The 13,221-nt window shown below is 40.3% G+C and overlaps 1 protein-coding gene across 16 annotated transcripts in view; it reads right to left on the reverse strand.

Moving 5' to 3' along the window:
* Positions 1-8,681: 8,681 nt before the first annotated feature.
* The window catches only part of LOC139145446 (glutamate receptor ionotropic, delta-2-like), a 113,739-nt gene continuing 109,199 nt past the window's right edge, over positions 8,682-13,221 (reverse strand). For 6 of the 16 annotated variants that reach the window (XM_070716639.1, XM_070716640.1, XM_070716641.1 and 3 more), the window contains 3 exons: positions 11,570-11,819; positions 10,356-10,409; positions 8,691-9,871 (listed from right to left, as the gene is read on the reverse strand). In XM_070716639.1, coding sequence (XP_070572740.1) covers positions 10,359-10,409; positions 11,570-11,819 — 301 coding nt within the window. In that variant the 3' untranslated portion in view covers positions 8,691-9,871; positions 10,356-10,358. Of the gene's footprint in view, positions 9,872-10,355; positions 10,410-10,747; positions 11,032-11,569; positions 11,820-13,221 lie in introns of all 16 variants that reach the window. The other 10 variants (XR_011554928.1, XR_011554924.1, XR_011554930.1 and 7 more) reach the window with 6 other exon arrangements.

The raw sequence follows: 13,221 nt of genomic DNA on the forward strand, positions 1-13,221 counted from the left end.
TGAATGGTTTACTAATACTAGTATATTGTTGAGTCAGAACCCAGACAGATAATCCGTCGTGCCTTGCGCTGAAACCAAGTTGGACTAAAACGTTACTGCGCTTCTTCATATCTTTGGACGAGGCGCAGTCGTCGAGGATTATTAAAGTGTTCGTTCCAGCCCATTCTTTATGCACGTAGGTTAATGTATCATCCACTGCATCGAGTCCGACTGGAAATATAAACACATTATCATCGGTGAAAATGAATCTTCTATTATACGCTTTATTATTCATGAATGTTGGGCAAATGAATATCACATATTCGAATTTCCTTAAGTACGGACCGGTGAGGAGGTCCAACATAAATTCTGTTTTGCCAGAATATGTCGGTCCAGTTATAATCATGTTGAATGGTGGGGTTACGTATATTGACATTTCCTCTGGATCTATATACTGTAAATTAATGAATCTCTTCTAGTTCTTTTAAGTTACTGGTTCGAGTTAGATGAAACCCAGTCACATCGACAGCATCTGAATGAACTATATAGTTAGTGACTTTATTCCAGTACCTACAATAGTAATGAATATTGCTAAAGATAACAAACCAATTTTACCATATTCGTGAATAGGGTCTGCCTGGTCGAGATGCTGCCCGTTCCGGGGAGGGGAGGGAGGGGCCCCGAGTCGTGTCATTGTGGAGGTGACTCTCCGGGCTCGTCCTGCCACTTCACAGGATCTCCCCCCCTCCATCTCGTGTACAGCACTTTCTCGAACTTCCGTGTTTATATCACCGTTCACCCCGAAGGACATAGATTCTGTTGCGTATTGCAATTCATTATTATAACCCGAGATTGCCGGGCCGAAAGAATGACCATCTCAGACGGTAAGAGAAGTAAATTGGTGAAACTGCCATATCAAGTTTGACACCAGTATTCATTATTGTGTCTTGATATCGCCTATAACTAATTACTTTGTCGGTATTACGAATTTCATCTTCGAGGAGAACACCGAATTCTTTTCGGACTTGCTGTGGCACTGCCAGTATCGCCCACTATGGTACTACGAATATTTGCTTGTGCGCCAAGTATGCAATATACGTAGGCTTCAAGGCTTTCATTGAGGCGGGCGAGACCGGCCTTTGTTAGTCCCGAGTCTCCCTTCAGAGGAATGAAACTATTGTATTGTCCCTCCGATCCATCATTTCGGAAGAAATAATAGTGTGGTCGTGTCTTTGTCGGCAGTACATGTTTTTTCTTTCCAAAAATGGTATGTGTATAGAAAACGCCTCCGTCGGCGGAGAGGAAAAAGTCATGACCGTTGTATATCGCTTTTGGCTGTCGAACGGGACCACGATTAGTGTAATATTCATAACCATAACCAAGACCTTTATTTTGACCTTTTCGATAACGAAAGTCGGACTTCGTTGGACTTATATTTCCAAATTCTGTACATAGAAGTTCATATTGGACGAGATTGTATGGATTGTCGCCCGCTTTGAAGGTGGGGGTATCGTCTGGAAGTGCAACGCCCATTTCGTGAAGGATCCGACGTATTGTAAAGTATACATGGAAACGGCAGAATGATCGTATTTGCGGAGGAAATTTCTTATCAAAGAGATGGGCGAATGATATACCACAACCAGTAGTGCTGCACCATACAGCGAAATTCAGTTGCTGGTCCCAGTATTTCATCTTTGGGCTGCCCAGCCAGACATTACTTTCTTTCGCTGATCGATGAGTGATTACGTTATCTTTGAACACATCCCGTGGATGAAAAGTAAATTTATCTGTCGGCGTTACATATATTTCTAAGTCCATGAGAATAGGTTTTATTCCCCGTCCGGTTTGGAAGGAATATCAGCATGCTGTACTGTCGGTACGCTCGTCTTATTCAATTGAAAAGCAACTGGGAATAGGTCTGTACTCATTATTCGTGTTTCTATATACATATAGATTTAAATGGAGGAGAATTTTCTCCGGAATCCCTGTCGGAACGTTCTAACATTCCAGACTATGTTAATACTTTATTTCGGATTCAGGTTTAAACGAATTTTTTATTTTTTACTAAGAATAGATAACATACTGCAAACAATGGAGAATTTAATAAAGTCATCGGCAGCGGCAAATATGGCAGCGCATTCCGAAGGGGCTTCGGACGCCTTCGGACAATAATCAATCCATAATAGAGACAAAACGTGAAAAAATACTCTGTGTCATCGCAAGTGGTCAAAGTAAGTTATTTTTGGTAAGGAGATTTCAGTTGCTGACGTAGAAAAATGGAAAGATGAAACGGTGGTTAAAGCCTTCAAATGTACGAAGCGAAATACAGTTCTCTTATAAGTGATACCATCACTCAAAGTTTCATAGATCTAGGAGCCCGTGCAATCAGTCAGGTAGTTCCAATCGATGATCGAGATAACTATGCCACTGATCTTAAAAAGGATTTTATTCTAAACAGTGAAATAAACGATTATCAGGGCGGATAGGGTACACGTGGGGGCCCTGATTGCTCTAATTTCCACCGGTTTAATTACGGGTAAACATTTAAATTTTAAAAAAATCGGTTTAATATAGTACCTGAAATAAATGGATTCAACTTCGACGACAGCAAACGACTCCGCGACAGGGACGACCTCACCCGGGACGATCCTACACCAACCCCAACTCCGACACAGCGCAACATAGAGAAAGTGAAGTTCCGCCGAAGCATCCAGGGAGAGTTGCTGCGGGCAAGAAATTAGCGGAATGGAACAGGAAAACAAGGAGAAGAAACTAAAAGCAATGGAGGGGGAGGGGAGGGGGGATCGATGCGGTAGCAGACCTACCGCCTACAATGAAAGAACAGTGTGATAATAATTCACGCTGGTATAATAAATGTTATCTTGTTTTAGGAATTGTGGGAGTTTCATTGACTGCATTAGGGCTATATTGGGGGCGTGCTCGGCATACCCCCTGTCCCGTTAATCGATCGAGTCCAGATCGGAAAGATCCTCCCCAGAAAGCGAAAAAAACAGAGCACGTAGCAGCTCCCTCCGGAACAGTTCCGACAGGGGAGGGGAGGGGGGAGGGGGAGGGAGGACCCAGCTCCTCTACATTGTATGAGATGGATTAACTCCCCATATTTTTTATTTTTATTTTTTATTTTAATACTAGTCAGCAATCATGGATATTAAAACAGTTGTAAACACAATGTACGATGGTATTGTAATCGCAGGACTTGCGATGGGATATCTTATGATCTCCAGCAAATTTCTGAAAATAGAGGTTGGCGATCCAAGTCGACCAAATTTAACTCGATTGGCAAAATTAGGCGGTGCGACTGCTGCCGCGGTTGCACCAAAGATCTCCTTGAACAGAAAAATATTATTCCTGCAGAACCTTATACTTCGTAATGACTAATATTCATCGAACATTTATACTTAGTAATATATACAGCGCACAACAATGATCATTTGGATTGAAAGCCAAACAGGTGAACCAGTCACTGTTAATTTTTACCCTTGCATTGACACGACACAGTTTACGAAGATAAGACTGCTAGAGTGCGGACTATATAATTCATGGCATAACATAACATCGACGAATAATGTAATAAAATATCAAGAAGGTGACCAACCGAAGAAGACTAAATCAATACGTCCAGGTAACTACAATATCGATACGTTAAACAAAGCAATCGGGTTGAAGCAAAAAATTAATTTTGAAAAACATCTGCCGACAAACCATGTTTATCTAACTTTGGCTAAAGATATTAAAGTCTATTTCAATGCCACAGGTAGCTTCGCCAACGTCGTCGGCTTTTCAGATAAACCTGAGAACAACCCAGTTATAAAAAGTACTATGAGTCCGAAGAAAGTGGATTTCTTAACAGTCACTAAATATATAGTTCATTCAGATGTAGTCGATGTTACTGGAAATTATGTTTCATTTGGTTCGGGTGCCTCCGGAGGATACATACAGGGGAAAGTATCGAACTGTTTACAAATACTTCCCATCCGGGATACGAGAGAAATAAGTGAAAAGGTTACTTACGATTTAAAAACGGAGCAATTTCTATGCCATTGAGAAAGGGGGAGATTACATGAATTCAATGCGTATCTGGATAACAGATCAGGATGGGAACATGATCGATTTCAATAACTGGCCAATTAGCTTTTGTATTGAATTATTGTAGTCCCGAAGCGGGCCCCTACCGGTGTAACCCTATCGGAAGATAAACCATCCCACGACCAATCCTCCAGCAATATAGATCATCTCATATTTCTTTTGCTCAGGACTGGGTTGATAATAATCTGAGAATTGAACTGCCCCTTCGGAACTTCGAACGCCTGAGTAGAGTTGCTTTGCACCGCTTCTGCTTCTTCCAGGATTTCTGCATCTGTATCTCTTAATTCTGCCGCAGCATGCGCGTCCTTTGCTTGATTTTCTCTTTCCCAGTCAGCCTGTAGTAATCTTTTTTCTGACCAGACGTTGCGATCATGTTCAAATTTTTCTAATGCTTTATCATGTCGGACCTTCTCTTCAATAAGAGCATCACCATTCCCAGAAGCTTTTGTCCGATAATATTTCCTCCTGTGAATGCCGTTGCATTAATACAGCACCGAGAACTGTCATTCCTATTGCTGAAGCCATGGTTGTGTATATTACAAGGTATTATTTTAATTTTCACTGTATATAGGTCCCTACGGAGTATGTCTGATCCAAGTGGCTTCGGTCTAGGTACAATTCGTATGCAAAATCTTGAGCTTGAAGATCTGAGTGATGTTAAAGTTAACAATAATACTAAGATGGCTGCTAATCATAATAAGGATTACGTCCTTCGTTATAAAGACCGCGAAAAATATTTCGTTTTAGCCAATGCCGCGGCGCCACCCCACGAACATGCTGTAGAATTTCCGAACTTAAAGACATTGATGAAACTGTAATTGACGCCACAAAGGCTTCGAATGATCCTACTCCTTTTGCTCTGACATGGGATTCGGATAGTCAGAAATTCATGCCTTATAATGTGCCGCGTAACATCTTAGATATATTGGATAGTGAAATTGCAGGAGGTGTTGCTGAACCACCAGGAACTCCGAATGTGATTTATTTTGATAGCAATGTAAACAATATAAATTGTTAGATTTTCGTAGTTGGCTTACTCCTACGAATCCATACATTGCACTTCTTGGTATACCGATTCACCTTAAAATTAGTCCTCTTAATACAATAATGAAGGCAGATAATACACTAAGAAGGTGGATAAACGAGGGGGAGAATTATTGCTCGTATACAGCTAGCGGAGTTCCAGTTAGATTATTTTGGGACACAACTTTAAAGAAACTGGGTCTTAAAAGTGTCGGTGATGAGGCAGCTGAATTAACTTTACAGACAGTAAATCAACAGATGACTGATAATATGAAAATACTTCAACATGGTACAGTTCTCATTAGATGTGTAAAGTTAGCTACTGGAGATGAATTTGACGATTTGGTTGGATATTATGCTATGAAAACAGATAACAGAACAACTTGTGATATTATCATAAGTATTGATAAAGATCGGGGAGGGGAAATGAGTATTGAATGTTTTGTTGGTGGGAATAGAATAGAGAACGACTTAGGAACTACATTTGTACGTAGAGATAAAAGAGTGAACACTTTAGATATCAGTACCATTCATCTGAAACGTCTCATATTATTTGAAGTAATGGTCTTCCGTCACATTTTAAGTTCAGAGGAAATTACTAAAATTTTATCTATCGGGTGAACAAGTTCGCACCGATAGGAACTTCGTGTTCAACATCAGCTAGACTCCGCGACGCCGGCCGGACTGACAACGGGGTCCTTATATAGGCTAGTTTGATGGTGATGACTCACACGGAATTTCCCGTACACCTTCGGAACGTGTATAAACATGCTCAGCAGGGAATTTCCCGCTTAGTTCAGGACAATGCACTGCTGCGCGTGCGTGCGTGAGTTCGTATATAGGTCAGGGTCACACTTTAGTTACATGGATGGTTAATTTTTCCTTCGCTTCATGTAGATAAATGAATAAAATGGGGTGTAAAATTCTTACTTCATCCCAGTTGACCACGTTTACTTTTACTAAACTGATAAATAAGAAATAAATAAATAAATAGCTCTCGGAATATTTCTCTACAGTAGTTTTCGTGTCTGTAATCTTGATTGTGGAGTCAACACATGCTGTCCATTTTATAGAGTACATCTCCTTTCAATCATGTTAATACCATACATTGAAACATATATATTATTTTTTGGAAAAGAATATTACGGTTTCAAAGGCGACCACATCCCAAAGGATATTCCGATTCCGATGAATTTTTGTATGTCGCCTAGAAATAGACATAGCTTCTCGAATTTTCGCGTGGTTGCATTTTGTGATCTTTACGTAATTATCGGCGAGAATACACTCACACGTTGAGTTTGAGTTGACAAGCTGAATACTGCGCTTCTCAACATGCTTTAGGGGAGTAGGACAAGAAACTATCGTTGGTGGTGGTTGACAATAAACACAAAAATAGTGGAAAAATCATCAAAAGTTATAGCTATTAGCCCTTTAAAGGTTGTTTTGTACAGATACATGTATTTTGTTAAGGCTCAAATTTGCACAGTAAACAATATTCGTTTTAGAAATTGTATAGTCATCAGCTCAAGAATTAATCATATATTATTATTTACTTTGTACCTGTGCGAGTTTTTACAATTATGAATTTGGAGCACTTTCTACTCTCCTTGCCAATAGCCTAGGAAATGCAATAAATTTGAAGTACCCAGAAACATTTTATCTACGTAGTTTTTTAACGTGCAAGCAGGTAGATTTCAAAAACTCCGCTCCATCGCCGAAGTGCATTCTGCATCGCTTAGTACTTTATCCAAAAACCATTTTAAACGCTCACGCTTTTATCGTAAAATGCGCATCCATCCGCTTAATTCCAGCTTTATTGTACCACTTTGATACCAATTAAGTCCCTTCTTTCAAGCTACAGTCACTCCAGGTAACATTAGAGTTTGTTTTACGTCTGCCTTGAAAAGACAGGTATACGCATTCTAATGTGTAGAGGCACTCATCAGTCACGTATTCTGCTTGTCCACATAAGTAAGATATAAGATAAAAACAAATGATGAACACGGGCAGGTCTCTCACTATGACAGAGGCCACGTGAATCGGAGTCCATGTTCTGTCTTTTTATTGAAGTCGGCCGACCGCCCTGGGAGTAAGACTAAGAAATGGTTTGCTCCGGGGAAAAGGATGTACCTTGCAATTATTGGTTTGTACCTATTTTACAGTCAGTGCCGAAGTGTTTGGCTCGCGGCTCGAGATGCTTGTATTGTTGAAAGGAATTCATTATCGATGAGCGGCGATATTTGCCCTTGCAATCATCAAGGCCAGGCAAAGGTCGCTTGTAAAGTTTGTTTGTTGTATGTAATGTATTTGTGACAGTTTTTTACGCAATATCTCAAAGCAATAAAAGCTCAGAATTTTCAGAAGTTTGAGTGATCAAACAATGGCGGCATGAAGAGACCAAGATTGTTTTTTCAATATGATTGTAGCGTTGAAAAAAATCAAGGCGATTGCCTGTCTAGGTTGGTTGGTTGCTTCTGATTATTAGCGTGCTATAAAGCAGGCTCTTTTATAGATTCTTTGCTTTCTTGGACGGAAACCCAAGATTCATCTCAAACCCTGCAGGTTGAGGCTACATTGTAAGAAAGACGGACGTACATTTATTCTGAAGACGCGTAGAGTGGCCTCTACAAAGATCAAGTGTTTAAGACCTGAACACAGTAACACGATGTGTAAAATGTTTAACCTCCTATCTGGGATATACATCTGGTCACTGAATAGATTTTGAAACAACAAGGATATTAATAACGATTTAGATTGATGACGTCATTGGAGATTAAATAACAAAACAAACAACCAAGTCGAAGGAAAACTCACAAGAACATGCATATTTTATCTGAGAGGCTAACATGACGTGGTTTAACTTTGAGTCTATATCTATCTTTGCCGTAAACTATCCATACAACGAATCTCATCAATCTCCAAAATGCTTGATATGAGCGACATCTACATATAACATACCCTTTGAACGAGTGTAATTCGATATTTACGCCACACAAAGAGAAGAAAGCAGACAGCGGTCATCCCCGTCAGAAGAATGGTGCGGCCCGGGGACAGTCTTATGAAATCTTGGATGGCAGCGTTTTATTATTCTCGCTTTCTGGATCATGTAAAATCAGCCTGGAGCATCCAATAGCATTCATCGACATCCCTCGTCAATAATACACACGGATGTTGATTATTAAGTCACAATGTATAGATAATAAATGCAATGGGCGTGATATACAGTGGAGGTATACGTGTTGTATTGTTTCATTTGCTTCTCGGTAAAATTAATCCTTTCTCCGCTCTATTCCTAATTGGTAGACTTAGTTTATAAACAAATCGCGACAAAACAACAACAAAAATGCGATTCGATGTAATTGTATATATGTAGTGGAAAATTTTATGTGCATGAGTGTATGACTTGTGTATATGTCAATGTCTGTCTGTCTGTCTGTATGTATGTATGTATGTATGTATGTATGTATGTATGTATGTATGTATGTATGTATGTATGTATGTATGTATGTATGTAGACATCCAAATTTGCATGAAATATTACACAACTAAAAAAGAGCACTCACTCACCTCTATATATTTCTTGTCGTTTGGCGACGAAAAAGGAACTGTCATTTATTCTCATAACAAAGAACATGAACCACTCGAATCGTACCTGCCTAAATTGCATAGTGACATGAAAATATTGTTCTAAATAGAAACGTCTACCGCGTCGATCATTAGTCAATAATGGTAATTGCAAAAAAAGATATTGAACTATTGCAGCAATGGTGATGTCATTAATATACAAAAAGCAAAATCCGAAGTGTTGTTCTGGCCAGCTATTCATATTGACACGAAACGATTATTGTGCGAAATTTTCGGCTAGTTCTCACTGTTGATCTATAGACAGGTACGTCACCTTCCTCTCTAACTAGTCTAACACACGGTATCGGAAGGCAGATGTTCACAGTCTAAAGTTTCGCCTAATACCTATTTGTCGAAGAGGGGGCTACACCGGGTTCCTGCCCGACTTCCGCTTTCATCTAACATCGGTCAACAACATTGTACCCTTCCTGCACCGACAGTTTTCCCGCCATGTCCAGGAATGTGCGTATACAATTGTCCTCTTCAACATTACGTTATTACAGTTGAAGCATCAGTTTTGAAAGGATATCGCCAAATGATTCAAAGTACACATGTTAAAAATCATAAGTATACTATAATGCGGATACGCATTCCTCATATCAGAAACAAAAACGTGCTTAAGTCCCATAAATTATCAAAGTACTTGGAAGCTATCGTTCGGTCGACTCTGGAACTCCATCTTCAAGACAAAATGACAATTTAACTGTCTCCTATTTCTCCTTCCGTGTGGCGAGCTCTATGGAATTTGCGTGTTTTGCAGAAACTATACTGTACTTGCAATTCGTATTTGAAAGTCGCCACTCTCATCCCAACGTTGGAAAATCGTTAACACACACAGTTTCATATCCATGCAGTACACGCAATGCTCACTCTGTTTGTGTTTTCATTAGCTGTCCAATACCCTCCAATTTTTTTGACGAAAGCACAATGAAGACTTCGTCGGAATGCAGCCAGCGTTTGTCTCCATAGAAACTGGAAGTTATTCATGACACACTATCAAATTCCAATATCAATGTCAAGGTCCTCTTCCGCAAAGAGTCACCAGTCTCTCTTCCATGAATACTGCAGCCATCAGACGATCAAATGCCCACATAATGTTGCTACCTCTCCTTCAAGTTCATTATCACTTACGTCTTCCCTGAAAACACACCACAAAAAAAAAAAACAAAAACAAAAATTATTTCCGTTCGATGGACATTTCCTGCAACATACATCATTTTGTTTACTATCCAGCTACAAGCAGCTCTGCTTTCGTCACGTGAAATAACCCGATCTACCATGAGAGACCCACCGGTGTTCAATCCCGGGATCTCGCAAAAGATTGAAATGTAAATCTCCTGTATCTTAGCGCCTTTTCAATGTTTAGCTCTCCTCTTACATTACATGTATATTCATTCGGTGAATCAATTTAAGCGGAGTTTATTCTGATAATGATCCAGGTCTATGGCTTGTCTCGCCGGCCCTGTCTGCGAATAAATCACTCCACGGAGTTCTCACGATGTTATCTCGTAAAGTGGGCGTATGTGCATGGGTCATTGAGCTATCTTAAAACGGCAGAGACATTTCAAACAGGTCGACGGAGAAAAAATCTAGCGTGAACGGAAAGCTAAACACCGACTCACCGTTCAGACTCTGGTTGTCTTATATGGGGGCACCAGATGGAAGTTCACCTTGCTCTGAAAATCGATATAAGGACATCACGCGATTAGAAGGAGTTACGTGCCAACGATTAAATGGCAGGCAATGTCGCCGTTGTGGCGTTGTTTCCCCCGCCTCTGATCTCCAACAAAAGCATTCCGTGTATGTGCTCGCAGTTCTATAATTAAGGCACCCAGTTCAATACAGTGCGTTTATCAATAAGACAGCAAAGGAGCAAGCGGAAGGGATGGGGTTAGGTCTAGAACAAGGGGACGGACTCAAAAAAAAAGAATGCGGTTTAACTGCAAGCCGGGATTATACACTTTTGGTATTAAAAGATTTCTTTAAAAGTTTAAATTGTTGTCCTGAAGTTTACCTCACCATGTTAATGACTCGCGGTCTCTTCATCCCACTCCTTCGTAAGCAGACACAAAGGATGAAATTACTTCAGTTAATTTTGATAACTTCTGACGTTCAGTTGCGTCAAGGCGCATGCATTAAACGGTGCAATCAAAGATTCTTTTTAGGTAGCCCAATTTTGATGCGAGTCCATGCTTTCTAGGGGGGCTGTGTCATGGAGGGGGGCAGGGGGACATTTACAAGAATACTGTTTATATACCTAGCTTTTGTCAAGCCCTTCCACTCTCACACGGAGGTCTCCTGGGGAAAGATTACAGAAACGAGAAGCTTCAATAGCGAAGCAGAAAGTAAGCATGAAACCATCTGCAAAGAGAGCATTCTGCAAAGAAGTGAAGGCGGCGATGGAAAAAAAACTTGACCGCCGGGGAACAAGCCTGGTTGACGCAGGGTCAAAGGTGATATGCGGGATAGTTCACGATTTAAGAAGCCGACAGGATAATCTGACACGATTGAACATATTACGGGTAATGCATTACAGTGCAAACAAGGTTACGGAAAGCTAGATAAATCAAATTTCACACTTTGGGCTCTAACAATACGACATGTACAAGCATATACTTGATTGATGTAATACATGCAATGTGCGCGCCCTTTAGTGCTTTGGCACCACTTAATATTTATTATTAAATGATCGGCCTTATTGGGCACATCACTTTCAATCGACAACAACCTTCGGCGCTGTCACAATCTGTCTCTGATGTTCAAGGCTAAAGGCAAGCGCACCACGGTAAATTACAACACGGCACAAAACATGACAAGATCCCAGAAGTGAACAGACCTTTGTTTTAATACTTTTGCACTTTTTCTTGTACACCGACGGCCTGTGCCACATGTGTTCCACGATCACGGTGAGGAAGGACATAGCGGCGCCCATGATGAGGATGTAGAACACCCCGGCCACAGTTTCCAACCCGATGTCGCTGGTGTCCCGCGTCGACGACGGCTCGTCATCGGTACATATACTTTCCCTTTCGAACCACTTTTTCCGGAGCTCTTCCAATTTCCCTTCCTCTTGCATTCGTAGTATGCTTGTTAGAGGAAATAATAAGATACAGTGTAAAGTCGAAGTATTGTCAAACTTGCGTTGGTAACGTTCTTTGCAATAGTGTGTCAGGATAACAGAGCACAGGTCTGTGTACCTTGGCCACAAAACTGATATGTCTAGATGTGCGATTTTGAAAACGATATACTTTTCTGAGAAGCCAAGATACTAAAATATATAAGACTTGCTTTTCAGTTCGAATATTTGAAGTTTTCCTAACGCGAAAAAATTTACCAAGAATACAACCAATGCAAGGTGGACCCCACTCTTTAGTAAATGTAACTCCTACAGAATCGAGATAGACAGATGTTATACATGCCTATCGAGACGGTTGGAATAAGCCAGGCCAGATACGAAAGACTGTTGTAATTGTATTACATTTGTTTATCAACTTACACATACACAGCGCCATCTGCAGACGTATGTGATACCCATACGAATGCTCGTACTTCTTCAAAAAACATTTTTTTTCTTTTTTCTGATTTCTTTTTAAAAATCACGCTAGCGTTTCTGCTTACAAAACGTAAAGAGAAACTACAGCCTATGAAGCACTTCTTCACAACACATTTAACGTAGAATTTAAGAGTCTATCCCTCGGGATAGACTCATGGACTCTCAAAGTTTTGCAATACTACTCTAATCCGTCACTTGTGGGGGCTCATTTTAAAGCGCGTGAAGCAAGAAAGATTTTCATCGTCTTGGCCTTTTAAAAGTCGAACACCTTATTTTCCCTTTTGAGTTAACACAGGGATAGCGACCATTTTGAATTTCAAATATCGGTAAATGTTGGGTAATTTGTTTCTCTGGTACCAAAATTTGCGCGGAGACCCCTAATTTTTATTCGAGATTTGGTAAGAGAATCGTTGAAAGTTTCATTGAGGAAAGTGGGAGCAACAGTTTACATATTTCACTTTCGAGGTGCGCAAACCTAAAAGAATCTACCCATGTCTCGCCAATCAAGCAACCTACGCCGAGCGGAAAAACGTGTATACTGTTTTCTTATGACGAGTTACATGTAAACCTGCATTGGTATTAACGGAATTGGAAATCCTGTCACGACTAATTTGTACCCGCATGGGGGATTCCTTTACAGCAATCAACTGCTGAAATCCCGAGACACTTGCCCTTCAATTTCTTTTTGACGTATCGTCTAATCACATGTCGTGTTCATGGTACAGTGTAAATGGAGCATAATGAGTCGGGCTACTTGTCGTTCAAGGTTAAAACGTTTGCATTGACAGATTTATGAGCTTAGGAATGTCATGATGATTAGCGTTGTATGACGTATTGCTCGGCGTGAATCAATGAAATAGTCGCGTCATTTAAAGTAATACGACTTTATAATTTCTTATCTCGTTCATCGTAAATTGTTGTCATTTAGCTATTGT

This window comes from Ptychodera flava, chromosome 12 (assembly GCF_041260155.1).
Source record: "Ptychodera flava strain L36383 chromosome 12, AS_Pfla_20210202, whole genome shotgun sequence".
Lineage (NCBI taxonomy): Eukaryota > Metazoa > Hemichordata > Enteropneusta > Ptychoderidae > Ptychodera > Ptychodera flava.